We start from the raw sequence: 14,862 nt of genomic DNA on the forward strand, positions 1-14,862 counted from the left end.
CATTCATCCAGCCCATACTTCTTTAACTTGCTGGCAAGAATACTGTGAGAGACAGTGTCAAAAGCTTTGCTAAAGTCAAGGAACCACACGTCCACTGCTTTCCCTTCATCCACAGAACCAGTTATCTCGTCATAGAAGGCAATTAGATTAGTCAGGCATGACTTGCCCTTGGTGAATGCATGCTGACTGTTCCTGATCACTTTCCCCTCCTCTAAGTGCTTCAGAATTGATTCCTTGAAGACCTGCTCCATGATTTTTCCGGGGACTGAGGTGAGGCTGACTGGCCTGTAGTTCCCAGGATCCTCCTTCTTCCCTTTTTTAAAGATGGGCACTACATTAGCCTTTTTCCAGTCGTCCAGGACTTCCCCTGATTGCCATGAGTTTTCAAAGATAATGGCCAATGGCTCTGCAATCACATCCGCCAACTCCTTCAGCACTCTCAGATGCAACGCATCCGGCCCCATGGACTTGTGCTTGTCCAGCTTTTCTAAATAGTCCCAAACGACTTTCTCCACAGAGGGCTGGTCGCCTCCTCCCCATGCTCTGCTGCCCAGTGCAGCAGTCTGGGAGCTGACCTTGTTTGTGAAGACAGAGAAGCATTGAGCACATTAGCTTTTTCCACATCCTCTGTCACGAGGTTGCCTCCCTCATTCAGTAACGGGCCCACACTTTCCTTGACTTTCTTCTTGTTGCTAACATACCTGAAAAAACCCTTCTTGTTACTCTTAACATCTCTTGCTAGTTGCAACTCCAGGTGTGATTTGGCCTTCCTGATTTCACTCCTGCATGCCCGAGCAATATTTTTATACTCATCCCTGGTCATTTGTCCAATCTTCCACTTCTTGTAAGCTTCTTTTTTGTATTTAAGATAATCAAGGATTTCACGTTAAGCCAAGCTGGTCGCCTGCCATATTTACTATTCTTTCTACACATCGGGATGGTTTGTCCCTGTAGCCTTACTTATTTGTAAGTGGAGCAAGTTTATCTAAGTACTTATATGTACCCTATGCCCCCCGCCCCCACCAGTGTAGTATCAGAGTCCATAGAAAACCTACTATTGTATTTTTACACTTCGCTTTCAGAGTAGAAATGTGCTTTAAACTTAGCTTTTATGTAGAAAAGTTATATAAAAACTAAAAATTTAACAAATAACTAAGCAGCTTACATTAGTCATGCATTACGAAAGCCTTGTCTGTCTTTATTTGGTTTTCTATACTTGGCTTAGAAAAGCCCATGGCAAAAATATCAGAAAAGGAAGGCAATTTTCTGTAGGAAGACCTCTCATTTAATGAATTTCAATAGAGCAGAGGTATATTCTTACTCCAGACCTCCCCCACTTGTCTCTAGTTATGGGTTTTGGATGCTGCCCCCATGGCCATTTTAGACATTACATATATGAGACATATTTGTGTGCATAATTTTGAAACTTTGGTGCTGAGAAACTGGCTGCCTGGAGCTGGACTCTCTGCGCAAAGCTGACAGCCTCGGTTTTCAGCATTGGGTAGCTAAGCTCCCAGCCTGGGCTGTCAGCATTCCACGCTGCCCCCGACTTAACGACACACACCACTAGCAGAAGGGGGGTAGTGGGGACATGAAAAACAGCAGTAATTACTGTGGTGGCTGTAAGTCGACATAACTTTGGTCAATTTAATTGTGTAGCAGAGTCAAGGCCTTTATTAACCCTCCACTGGGGTTACCAGGCCTTGCTTTCACAGGTCAAAACACTGAGCAGAATGCAAGAACAGGAGGACACCCCTGCAGACTGCTGTGTATGTGTAAAACTAGACTTCTCAGGGTCGTCATCACATAGACGGTTAGACAAGAGGTATGAAATGTGTGTGTAGATTTTTTAGTTGCTTTAATCCTTTTCATTGAATGCTTTGTTCCCATAGCTAAATAAACAATACTTTTGGCTTTAAGAAGGCTGTTTTGGGTCATGGAATGAGCTCCTGGTTGTAAGCTCTCAGCAGGAAGAACTGCAGGTATCCAAACCCAGTTGGACATGCAGTGTAAGAACTGCTAGTGCCCATGGCCCAGTTTGAGAGTGGAGAGTCACATGATTCCACCTTGAGAGATGTGCAGGTACAAACCCCGATACTTGAGAAGGGGTGTCCTCAGAGATCAGAGGTGGGACAGAGCCTCAGGGAGCCCTGAGCCATAACAGGCCTTGTCTATGCAATAACTTTGTTTCTGTGATCTAGAGGTGTCAAATTTTACAGTTATACCAGTATAAAACCGATCTGGGCACTCTTTTTTCAGTAGAGTGCCCTTATGTCTCCTGGGAAGGGGGTTAAGATAAAATCACTCTTACAGTGGAATAATAATGTCCACAAGGGGTGGGCGAGATGGAAATGATACTTGTATAGCTGCTAAGACTTTCCCCAGGTAGACAAGCTCCTCAGGGTGAAAGTGCTAAATGGTTTTTTCTCTCCTCCACAAGTGCTTGGAGACCTCTGACTGCTAGAAGCTGGGACTGGATGATGGGATTGCTCACTGAAAAAAAATATTGTTCTGTTCTGCTCACTCCCTCGGAAGCATCTGGCACCAGCCACTGTCACAAGATGGGATACTGGGCTAGACAGACCATTGGTCTGACCCTGTAGGGCCATTCTTAGATAAGGGCCATACATACAAACACCAGAACTTGGAATAGCCCATTATTCCAGTGACTGCTGTGCTCTACAGCTCACTGTTTCACACATTTGAAAATAGTCTTTCCTTTCAAAAAAACTATTCTACCCTAGCAAGCTGGGGAAGCTACCCTTTATAAGTGACAAAAAGAAAATCCCAGTTGGGAACTCACAAAAGTAGCTACAACTCAGGTGTAGCACATTGCTGACTTCAGCTAGACCTATAAACAGCCGTCAAACAACTTCAGCAACCCACAGTATTTTATTTACATAATTTATCCATGTTTGCATGGAAACCAAAGTCTCAGCTCATCCACAGCCTCATTCACTTTAGACAAAACCACGGGAGAAGAGACTAGATCACTAAAACCTGGATCAATGGGGTCATTTCCTGGGAGGAGGGTTGTAGCTACTGTGCAGCACTATGCCAACAGCCCAGCCACAAAATGGGAATGTCATGTCTAATCTCCTGACGACATGTAGGGATACTGAAGAGCATCCTTGAAGCATAGTTCATGTGTGTCCTGGACAGCAGTGATACTCCCATCCCATTGAGCAGGGAAAGAAATTTCCTAGTTCAGCTCCATAACTGGGGGTGGGGGAAGGGAGCCCCACAGATGGGGACTGACCTTCCAGCGATTCAGAGCTGCCCTGCACAGGCGAAGGGCAGATAGATTCTAAGGACAAGTTTCCATGGAGGTTCTGGATATGTGAGGATGCTCACAAGGCTACCCTCAGCAAGCCTGAACATAGCAAATTGCTGAGTCAACTTGCAAAGGCATCTGGGCATTGGGCAGGACCCAGCAAGTGTGAATTCCTTCAAGATAGCGAATTAACTCTGCGCTAAGGCCTAGGTCATTGCAAGGGAATCTGCCTTACTGCAAATGTAGGAGCTCTGCTTTGACCAATGAGCTTGCTACCATAATACAGACACATTAAAATAGACCCACTCTTCATGCTACTTAACCTGAGAGGTGAACAGTTGGTAATCTGCCCTATGCCTTTAAAACCATGTCCACTCCCTACAAATGGAGATGCTGTACCAAGTCATAAGATTGATGGGGCAAGGTTAATCTCAGTGCAGCAGGATGTACTTCAGCCCGATCAGCACTACCCAAATCCTCACAGAATCATGGCCTAGCAGCGCATCCCATGGCTGGAAACAATCCACATGGCAGGAAACAGGTCCAGTGAGTCAAGCTGTTGTGCACAGAAGGGCTCTAGGACTCCACCCTTTTTCTGATTTCCTCAGCAAGCTTCTCCCTAGGGATATCGACCTGCACAACAAACAGGAAGGAACTGGTCTCAGCAATAAAACTGTCTCATGGGAAGTGACCTGAGCTCCCAACAATATCAGGATGCCCACTTACCTGTCTTCTGCCATCCCTCAAACCCTCCTCTCTGTGAACTCCCACTGGAAGTGCCACCCCATAAAAGTCCATCCCCTGACCACCAAGGAGAGACTTGTGGAAGGAGTGAGGATTAGGGATTTCCTGTTCCACACCCCTGAGGGACAGGATTAGACTGCTCAGCAGAGAGCTTTAAGTGATCTGTAACTCTGAGGAAGGTTCGCTGTGGACTTAGACTAGTTTGTAAAGAGGATTCAATCTGTACTGGAGCCTGGTTAACTCTAGCGATCTGCAAGCTCGCAAAGAGGCCCTAATAGCCAGGGAGAATGTTGTCTAGAACCTTTCAATGGGTTTTGGAGGCAGCCTTTGAACCCCTTAGCCTATCCCCAATATCAAAGGACATCCTCACCTCTTCCCTGCTAGCTACGACTCGTAGCTTGACAATTCCATTCTTCAGCTCCTGCTCTCCTACGATGGCTGCGAGAGGGATTCCCATGTCTTCACAATATTGCAGCTGGTTCAGCAGCTTGGGGTTCTTCTTATACAGCATCTCTGCCTAGAGGGGCAGGCAATGTGGTTGTGTTCAAGAGGTTACATAGAATATGAAGTGACAGACCCTACCCAGTTCTAACTCATTGCGAGGACGGGCTGGAAATTTGCCGATGGTTTTCTGGTGGAGAATGCAGATTAGTTGAAATCTAAACATTTTGTGGAGGTGGTTTGATTTCGACTAAGCTCCAGTGGAACCCAGGCAAGTTTTGAAACTCATCTGCTAGGCAGGTTTTCCTACCAGCTGGCCTGCCTCGTGGGCTACCAGTTCTTCTGCAGCCTACCTAGCAAGCTGACAGGGCCAAGGCCCTGAGAGCACCAGCTCCCAAACTCTGAGGCTCCTGGCTCAGCTAGAGCTCCCAGTTCCCCTTCAGCCTGCTGGGTGGAATTTCATCTGGAAATGATCAAAATTGTGATTTTTTTGGGATTCTGTTTTTGTGGGTTTTGAAATTTCTGGGTTTTGTTCCAAATTGGAACTAAACCAAATTTTGAAATTCCACATGCCTCCATGAAACAGAATTACCATTCTCCTCAGAGCTCTAGCCATTAGCACAGAGTCCCCTGGGGCAGATGGTTCCAACAGGCTCAGTACCAGCAGCTGCCTTTCTCCGTCAGAGCGAAACAACGAAGAGGTTGGCAAGTTTGGTCTTGCTGTGCCACCTCTCCCCAGAGACGCTCTCTCTCCCCCCATTCTAAGGGCTGGCTTTGAGAAGCACAACTAGGCCAGTCCAATTGCCAAGTCTTACCTTGATCCCAGAATCCCAGAGCTCAGAGATGAGTTTCAATCTTACATCAAGGAAGTTCTTCTGCGGGGTTGCCACCAGCACCTGCGTCTCAGTCGTCCGGATCTTCTCCTTAGAAACCTGGGAGCAGGAACAGAGTTGTGAATGAAACATATGGAAACATCCTATTGCTCATGAAGACATGCTGCAAGGCACGTGACAGTTGCTCCTCACCCACCCCTTGTACCTATTACTGGAGAATGCTACCATATTCCTAACACAGCCTATATAGGGGAGGATTACATGAAAAACAACAACAAAAACCCACCAAACTGTGTTCAAAGAATGTTATTTTGCAATGTCAAACTTGTGCAACCTTAATTTATCTCCCTTGGGCACATGCATCATGACTCTGGATTTCATTATGTACTATTTTTTCCACAGGATCCCTGCCTCATTCTGAACACACACTGGACTTGTCCTGGGAATGAGGCAGCTGTTCAATAATTTTTTTGAGCCTCACCAGACAATGAGTTGCCTCTGTCTTATTTACCACACATCACCCCAACACTAAACTAAATAAAGAATTATTGATTTCCTCATGGGTTTTTCCGCCATCTATCATAGTAGTATGACGTTCACAACCATTAAGTTAATTATCTTCATAATGCCCTGGGAGACAAGTATTTTACAGATGGAAAATGTTAAGGAAAAGTTAGCACATGTGACTCCATTTTGGTTTGGGGCCCACCATTGTTTAAATGCCAGCACATCATACACCAGGAGGAGTGATCCTTAGATACTGAATCCCTGTGAAAATCCTCCTCGTCTCCAGTCTGCCTTGACTCCCAGTATCTGGTTTTTGTCAGTCTCTGCCTGCCTGTCTCTTGGCCTTGATGTGAGGCCTCCCATTCTGATAATAAAAGTTACTGATGCATGGCTTTAGGACCATGCTGTGTAATTAACATACTGGTTTAGCACGAGGAATGCACCAAGCAGGGATAGGTGGTAGATAAGAAAAAGGTTTGTTTATTGGCTAAGGTTTCCGATGCACGAGGGCAACATGCTTTGCTAAAAAGTATATAACCTTTGTATAATCTGTATTCAGGGTCCCCTCCTGGCTAGCAGGGGGGCACCACGCTCGAGCGTAATAAACTTGGTGTTTTTTGGGAACTCTGCAGTTGTGGACTTTGTTTATGTGCCTCAGCCTAGATTCGAACTGTGCGTGTCCTACCAGGTTAATTCGTAGCATTTGTGTGCATGTCCTACCAGGTGTAATTTGTAGCATTTGTGTGCATGTCCTACCGGCCAAAATGAGGATGCCAATTTACAGACAGGGAAATTGACAGAAAAGCAACTTGGTCCAAGCTTCAGCTAAGGAGTGGAAGAGCCCGGAATAGAACTCAAGACCTCCTATGTCCCAGCCCTACCTTAGTGAAAATTCCAATTCAAGGGATATGCCAAGGAAACATGTAGCAGAGGACTCAGGTCTCCTGCATTTCAGTCAACCACAAGCCCATCCTTTCTTTACTACAGTCCCATGCCTCATCCACTACAGATCTTCCAATTTCTGCAACAAACGTGTCAGGTATCCTACAGAAAGTGGCCTCCTTACCTGCACCCCCTGGCTGGTCCCCACAGTGGTGGGCCATTCTGCGTACTTCTGAGTGGCACTCACCTCCACTTTCTGCTCCATGATGGAGAAGATCCGCTCGATTCCGATGCTGACTCCCACACAGGGCACCTTCCGCCCCTTGGGATCGAACATCCCCACCAGCCCATCATAGCGGCCACCTCCAGCCACGCTGCCCACGCTGACTGGCTCCTCCTTGTGGTCGTTCCAAGGCTGCAGCAGGATGGCCTCGTAGATCACCCCAGTGTAATAATCCAGACCCCGTGCCAGGCTCAAGTCGAAGGAGATCTGTGAAACAGGAGGGGAATCCCATTACCAGGCACAACAAATGACCCAGTCAGGCCTGCTCAGTGTTTCTCCATCACTCACCTTATCTGCAATGCCAAACAGGGTCAGGTACTCAAACAGCAGCTTCATGTCTCCCAGCCCTTCCCGGGCCAACTTGTTCTGGGACAGCTTAGTGTCCTGGAGCAGCTGCTCAATCAGACCCAGCCCACCTGCTGAAATGAGACACACCTGAAATATACTAGGGAGGGAGACATTGTGTGGCCAAGCTCCTATGGACTCACTCCACCCAGCCTGGGTTACACCCACCTCCTCACTTCTTCAGCCTTGTGCATCTCTATCTTCCTCCCAGGGGATACCGACCTTGCATCCCACCCGGGACACCCAGGCTGCAAGTCAGCTCGGCCTGGGCAAGAGCAACTAAACAACTGGGGAACCCTGACACGCCCCATGCAGAGACCAAGGAAGCTGGAATAGCTGCTGGGAAGGTGAAGTGACCCACATGGACTCTCAGCTGGCCTGGGTGAGGCTGGACAGGGAACCAGGTCTCACAGCTCCACAGAACTCACCATGCAGTTGAACGTATTCCCCGATGCGATCCACAGCCTCAGGTGAGAGACCTTTCTCTCCAACCATCTCACTCTTCACATCCTCCCATGTTGCCTGGGGTGGAGGAGATGAGAACATTAATCACAGCTTTCCTGGCTGAATCTGCTGCTCCTGGGAATGCAAAACCCCTTCCCCAGCTTTCCCCTCCACACCAATACTACCCCATGGGTTCAGAACACACACTGAGGAAACTGCAGGAAAGGGGAGACCACTGCCTGGTGGCTAATCCAGTTAGGGATCTCCCATTTCTAGCCTTCCCAGAATAATTAACAATAGACTTCACTCTCATTTGGTGCCTTCAGTCTAACCTCTCAAAGCTATTAATGAGTTAGGCCCAGATCCTCAAAAGGTATTTGAGAGTTAGGAGCTTACTTATTTCACTGGAAGTTAGCAGACCTTTGAGGATCTGAGCCCTAATCCCTCCAAATCCCTGGAGAGGCAGGAAGTCTTATCCCCATTTTACAGACGGGAAAGCACAGGCACAGAGAGCGGATGCGACTTGCTCAAGGATAGAATCCAAACTTCTTGGCACTTGGGAGAGCCAAAGAGAATGTCAGCTCTGAAAGTCCTGCTTCAGATACGTGTTTCCATCCTACACATTTGGAGATGGATCACAGTCCTCCCACCAGAGCATGCACAGCTGAGAGCTAGGGCAGTGCTAGACAGCAGTCAGTGTCTGCCAGCCAGGGCAGGGAAATCCGCAGAGCATTACCTTGTTCAGTTTGTCCACAGTAGAGCAAGTGCTATGGAACAGGCTGTCTGGAATGCCACATACTGCAAAAACTCCATGCAAAATGCGCCGGTCGTTGATCTGGGGGTGGGAAGCAGAGTCACTCTGAATCGGAGCCCAATGGAGCCTCCCAGTAAGATTGAATCACTTCCACTTGGTTTCTATATGGCTCCAGAGGTCTGTGAAGCAGCTGTAGTCAAAATCCCCCCAGCCTCTGAAGGAAGGGATTTCTCGTACGCAGGGCACACTAGAGTAGGGGGTGGGAGGGCAGGCTCATTCTGGCCTGGGAAGACATGTAACTTTATTAAACCAGTGGGCTATGGTTTTACCTTAATGAGGAAGTCTCCGAGCTGCAACATGCTCAGGATCTCATGCACGATCTTCAGACACTCAGCATCAGGAATCATAGGGTCAAATTGGCCAGCGATGTCAAAGTCCTGGGATACAGGAAGAGGCAGTGAGAATCCAGGCAGTGTAACCCAGCTGGGACACCGCAGAGGCAGTCATAGAATATCAGGTTGGAAGGGACCTCAGGAGGTCATCTAGTCCAATCCTCTGCTCAAAGCAGGACCAATCCCCAACCAAATCATCCCAGCCAGGGCTTTGTCAAGCCTGACCTTAAAAACTTCTAAGGAAGGAGATTCCACCACCTCCCTAGGTAAATCAGGGTCCCCAGACACACAGCTCCCTGTGCTGCACCCCATTCCCTGTACCCAAAGGGGAGCCCAGGCACGTAATGCGGAGGCCTGTACTCTAAACTGTTCAAGGTAACAGAAATCCAACTCAGCCTGTTACAGAAAGCCATTGTTTATGAAAGTTAGCACAAATTGGAGGCAACCAGATTAAGATAAACTGGACTGTTTAAGTTAAACCACTGTGCTTAGGGAACTGCAAAGCTCCTGGTAAAGAGAGGGATGGAATGGGACATGTCGACTGTAAGTTGTGAGCTTTACCATCATGGTTGCCACCTCCACCATCTCCTGGAATCCACCAGGACACCATTGGGCCTTCATAAACCTGATGCTGAGACAGGGCCTGATCAGACTGGGCCAGAGAGAGGGAACTGATGACATCATTGTCTCCACCCGGAACGTGAGATTTGCATTCATGCTGTCGCACTCCCTCATATGTCATTTTCCTTCTTCACCTTATTTCTTCCCTCTCCTCTCCCTTTCCTTTTTCTGTCTAAAGAGTCTGATTTAGCCTGCCAAGACAACACCATCTTTTGCAACACTGATTTGAGCCTGTGACCAAAGAAGCAAGCTAAAAGCAATGCCTTCAACAGCCCAATGCGGGTACAAGTTTGCCAGGACTCTGAGCATACTGGGTCTGATTTTCACCAGCAGTGAGGTTGTAAATGAGAGTCAGCACCCAGGACAGAAGCAGCATTTTCTACCTTTGCACTTCTGTTTTCTCTCCTTGGGTGTTTGTCTTCTTTTCTCTTAAAGAAACAGGAGTGGACTTCAACAACAGTTCCAGCCCATCTTAACTAACTTTTTCTCTTTTCCCCCAAAAGGACAGTTAGTAACATATTTAATTGAACCTAAAAGTCTGTCAAATAGGGGGTTTCCCCTGTTCAAACTCTTCAGCTAAAGGGAATAAGGCAGTGGCTCTCAAACTTTATTACTGGTGACCGCTTTCATATAACAAGTCGCTGAGTGCGACCCCCCTTATAAATTAAAAACTTACAACTTTTTTATATATTTAACACCATTATAAATGCAGGAGGCAAAGCCGGGTTTGGGGTGGAGGTTGACAGCTTGCGCCCCCCATGTAATAACCTCACGACCCACAGTTTGAGAACCCCTGGAATAAGGGATATTGTTAAGTCTGACTTAATACTTTGCATTTCAAATGCATTAACTGTTTTTCCATCTTTTCCTGTATTTTTAATAAAAGGTTAAAAAGACTGTTATGGTGGTTGTTACAATGGGAGTCACAAAACCTTGGACCACACTTAACTGTTTGATATTGTAACAGTAAAAAGGGTTTCACTGCATCTTATCCATGAGACACTCCCCTTTTCAGCACAACAGGCCCCAGACACACATGGAGCCCTCTTCCTCCCTGTCCCCTTCCCCATGCTTTGTGGGGAGCCAGAACCCAAGACCCCACGCAAGGAATTCTGGGCCCAGAAACAGCTCCTGCTGCATGGAGAACACTCAGGCTCCTGGTACTCACACACTGGTAGAACTCCCTGTAGCGGCCCTTCGTCATGGCCGGATTATCCCGTCTGTAAACTTTGGCAATGTGGTAGCGCTTAATGTTGGTGATTTTGTTCATTGCCAAATAACGAGCAAAGGGCACCTGAGCACAAAGGGTTAAGGATGGAACCTAGAGATAATCTCCTGTGGCCTGGAGAGTTCAGGGCCAGTCATTCAGCCCCATTATCACTCTACAGGCAGCTGCTGGGCCAGTACAACACAACCCCACAGCAAAGCCTATGCTAAAGGTCACCTGCAAACTGTGGCCACCTGTCCTAATGGACAGTAAAATCTCAGTCCCTATGAGTGCACCTTCTTAGTAATCACACCATGTTAACAGCTAGAACAAACAGCCTCATTGGTGGGTCATTTGAACAGATGTTGCAGTCTTTTGCTGCTATGATACAAACTGGGATTACATACATAATATAGTGACAGATTAAGGGCCAGAGATAAGGGAGCAAAAATGCTTTCAGGTGAAATTTTGACAGAGCTGCAGTCAGTAAAGCACGGTCCTGGATGGATGACCCATTTGGCAACAGTAACAAAGGCAACGGCTCTTTCACTGAGAATAGGGAGGTTGTGTGAAGAATCAGAAAGGAGGCTAGCCAAGATGAGCACAGGCAGATGGGGAAGGCAGTAGAGAGAGGAGATTCAGTGTCCAGGGAGTACACTGGATGGAGCAAGCCCATGGGCGGTTTCTATGTACAGACCCTGAGGTCACCCAGAACCTAGTTTTGAGGATGGGGTGATTTAGTCACCATTCTGTGTGTCTAGTGGTGAATAGTAATTCTTCAGGTGCTGGAGTTGGAAAGGCTGGGACTTGAGCTTATCCTAGAGACGGGAGCTAGGTGGCAGGGATGGAAGTTTGGATGAGGATGAGTTGAGATAGAGGTGTCCATGGACAATGGCATGGAGGCAGTTACAGGTAGGCTTAGAAACAAGGGAAACACTGGAGAGGAATGGGATGAATGTATACAAAGTGGCATTAGCATGCATGTTCCTCCCCAGTTAGGAGGAGGTGACAGAGACTTCAGTATGTCCTCACCTCCACCCCATGTACTCCTGCCTAAGAAACACCAGCAACCCCTGGATGAGATGGTGCTTCCCAAGGCCCGGGACTCTAGCAGGATACAGTCAGGTCGTAGCGAAGAGACAGCAGCTCTCCACCCTGGTCTTTCAGGTCATAGATGAGCTTTGAGTCCTCCCCGTATTTCCCTGTCAGAGTTTCCTACAGAAAAGCAAGACAACTGTGTCAGGCAAGAGAGGACGAGCTCCAGAAGCAGAAAGCAGGAGCAAGAAGCTCCTAGAAAGAAAGCAGGGAGAATCCTTGAGCCTGATTTTAGAGGTGATCAGTTGGATCTAACTCCGGTCAGATGATCTAACCCCCCCCTCCAGCTTTACCACAGAAGCTATTCACAGCTGAGTTCTTAGTCAGGGCAGCTGCCCTTCAGGTCACAATGAAAGCAGCTACTGCCATTTAAAATGCACCCAATAATTACAAGGGGCATAAAGCCACAAACCTATGGATCACATCTGACTCAGGGATCAGTGCCTCCAGCAGCACAACTTCCTCCTCCCAGATGTCACATCACAGACCCTACCCTCACCTTCAGCTCAAACACAGGGGTGTCGATGACCTCAGCCCCATGGCGCTTGAAGCAGCTGATGATGGTGTTGAAGACTTTCTCCCGGATGGCTGTTTGCTTGGGGCTGTAGTCCCTGGTGCCCTGAGAGCCCAAACCAAAGGGAAGTGGGTGAGAAATGTTAAAAGTGAAGAATTATAACCACCAACCTGCAACAGTAAAACCATCCAATATCTAAACTGTTCCCAGCTCCTGCGGCTGCTCAAAGCTCTGAGCCCAAAAGTTTGGCGCTATAACAAAGGTCAGCTAGGCCTAGAATAATGGAAGTTGATGATTCATTAGACCTACTGCTGTTTGAAACACTAGGGAAGTTTTAGTGCACAGGGTCCACATGAACAGTTGGCTTGCTGGAGCATTGTAGATTTATGCCCCCATTTGCTATGCACTAATTCCTCGTTTAGATATGCCCTTAGGCATAAGAGTCAATTGGGAAGAGGCAATAGAATGGGAAATGGAGAAAGAGCCATAGGCTTGAGAGGCTGGAGCTGAGGAAAAACTGTGCACCCTACCACAAAGTGCAGGATAACAAGCAGGAAAGGGGCAGTTTGTTTCAGTGGTGAAAGCACCTAAGTCATATGCAAGTAGAGATGGGGTAACCAGGAGAGGAAGCAACCCATGAGAGACCCAACTCCCTGAAGGAGGTGGGGAGTTACCTTGGGGGTTTTCAGAATGAAGTTTTTTTTCCCCTCATCAGTTCCCAGCTGTGGCTTTGGCTGCTGGAGCTTTACCACACCCTCTGCCACCTGGGGATAGAGAAAAGGCTTTTGATTAACAGAATAAGACACTGACCCCTGAGTGTCTGTCTGATGTCAATTCAACTGGTGGACCTACAAGGCTTGCAGGAGGTTTCCCTAGTTTCTAACAGCTCCACTATAAGGAGGTGGGAGTTACCTTTGGGGTTTTGAGAATGAAGTTCTTTTCCCCTTATCAGTTCCCAATCTGATTTCCTTCCCCAGACCCGAAGAAGAGCTCTCTGTAACTTGAACGCTTGTACCCTCCAACAACTGAGGTTGATCCAATAAAATATATTATCTCACCCACCTTGTGTCTCCAATATCCTGGAACCAACACGGCTTACAACAATACTGCAAATAACAGCTCCAGTGTAATTCAAGTCCTTGCTTGTCCTAGTTTTTCTTGCATTTGACGTTTTAAGTTAGCAGGACAGCCAATGGATTCTTAGCAGCCCCCATTAGAATGCACAGGAATCTGGGAGCCATTGACACCCACTGACTACAGAGTAGAAAATATAGTTAGTTGTTTTAGCTAGATAAACTAGAAGGCTCCCAAATCTGGATTATCATCACTTTCTATCCAGCCTGAATAATCCCTGCCAGAACTCCTGGGGGACTCCAAACTTTGCCCACCAGAGGGCTGCACTGGCAATTTGCCTGGGATCTGCTGCCTTCATCTAACCCAGTCCTTTAATCGGGATCAAGATAGAGCATCACACACTGGAACCTCTAGTCTGTGCACTCAGGTCACATCCTGGTAATAACTGTTGGTGCTCACATAGCACTTAACACCTTGAAAATCAGTTGGACACATTAATTCCCTCGGCATAGAGTTCTGTGGCACTTTATAGACTAACAGACATATTGGAGCATGAGCTTTCGTGGGTGAATACCCAATTCGTCGGATGCGTGTCATTAATTACCTCAACATTCACGACACCCCAGGAGATGCTTTCGCCATCAATAAAGATGGCAATAGGAGCGACACGGAGAGCGTGTCCAGCTACCCAGAACCACACAGCGTCAATATCAGAACTTGGGTTAGGGTCCAAGTGCCAGCCCCTGTTTCTCTACAGCTTCGCGGGCTCTGCCAGGCTTAGGCTCCAACCTCCCACGTCTCCTCCCGGGAATCAGAGCCCGCCTGAAAGACAAAGCCTTGTCCGCTGGGAGCGGACGGACTCTCGGGGCTGGAGCAGGACCCGCCACCCGGAGCGAGACTCACCTGGTTTTGGGGGTGGGCAGCAAAGGCCCGCAGGGCGTAGGACGGTGCCAGGTGCTGGCCCCCCAAGGGCACCCGGCAGCCCCCCGCGGCGAGGGGGCGCAGCCAGTTCATGACTCAGGAGGTAGCTGGATCTTGGCTGGAACTCGCCCCGGCCCTGCGCTGGGTGTGGGGAGACCCGAAGCTACGCAGCCGGGAGCGGGGAAACGGGGGCGAGACACGCGTAAGGGGTTGGCGCAGGCACCTCAGCTCCCCGGCCCCAGCGATCTCCGCAGGGCCACAGGCTGACAGGGAGCCCCCGGGGGAGGCAAGAGCTGCACGGACACCCTGCCCCGGAGGACTCAGCCTCACTGCCGCCATAGAGTAGAGAGTGGCTACGGATAGAAAGTTCATCCTCTCTAACCATAGAGCCTCAGAACCTCTAGTGCGTTTCCGCAGAACTAGAGCGTCCCGGAGCCAACCGGACAGAGCTGTTCCGAGTCAGCACCAGGGAAGACTATCTGGAACCATGGAGTCTCAGGAGACTTTCTAGAGAGGCACAAAAATAAGTTC

At 48.2% G+C, this 14,862-nt stretch overlaps 1 protein-coding gene across 5 annotated transcripts; it reads right to left on the reverse strand.

Moving 5' to 3' along the window:
• Window positions 1-1,177: 1,177 nt before the first annotated feature.
• On the reverse strand, window positions 1,178-14,780 carry LOC140915792 (histidine--tRNA ligase, cytoplasmic-like). 5 transcript variants are annotated; one of them, XM_073356089.1, is made up of 13 exons: window positions 14,314-14,780; window positions 13,011-13,100; window positions 12,322-12,441; window positions 11,847-11,942; window positions 10,689-10,814; window positions 8,837-8,944; window positions 8,490-8,588; window positions 7,738-7,831; window positions 7,253-7,380; window positions 6,929-7,171; window positions 5,275-5,391; window positions 4,389-4,535; window positions 1,178-3,907 (listed from the first exon to the last, which is right to left on the reverse strand). In XM_073356089.1, the coding sequence occupies exons 1-13, from the start codon at window positions 14,422-14,424 to the stop codon at window positions 3,851-3,853; spliced, it is 1,536 nt and encodes a 511-aa protein (XP_073212190.1). In that variant the 5' UTR covers window positions 14,425-14,780; the 3' UTR covers window positions 1,178-3,850. The 5 variants fall into 5 exon arrangements, with proteins under 5 accessions (XP_073212190.1, XP_073212189.1, XP_073212192.1 ...); XM_073356088.1 differs by having other exon boundaries at window positions 7,253-7,383; window positions 14,314-14,779; XM_073356091.1 differs by lacking the exons at window positions 10,689-10,814; window positions 11,847-11,942 and having other exon boundaries at window positions 14,314-14,774.
• Window positions 14,781-14,862: the final 82 nt, after the last annotated feature.

The sequence above is a fragment of the Lepidochelys kempii genome, chromosome 8, assembly GCF_965140265.1.
Source record: "Lepidochelys kempii isolate rLepKem1 chromosome 8, rLepKem1.hap2, whole genome shotgun sequence".
Taxonomy (NCBI): Eukaryota; Metazoa; Chordata; order Testudines; family Cheloniidae; genus Lepidochelys; species Lepidochelys kempii.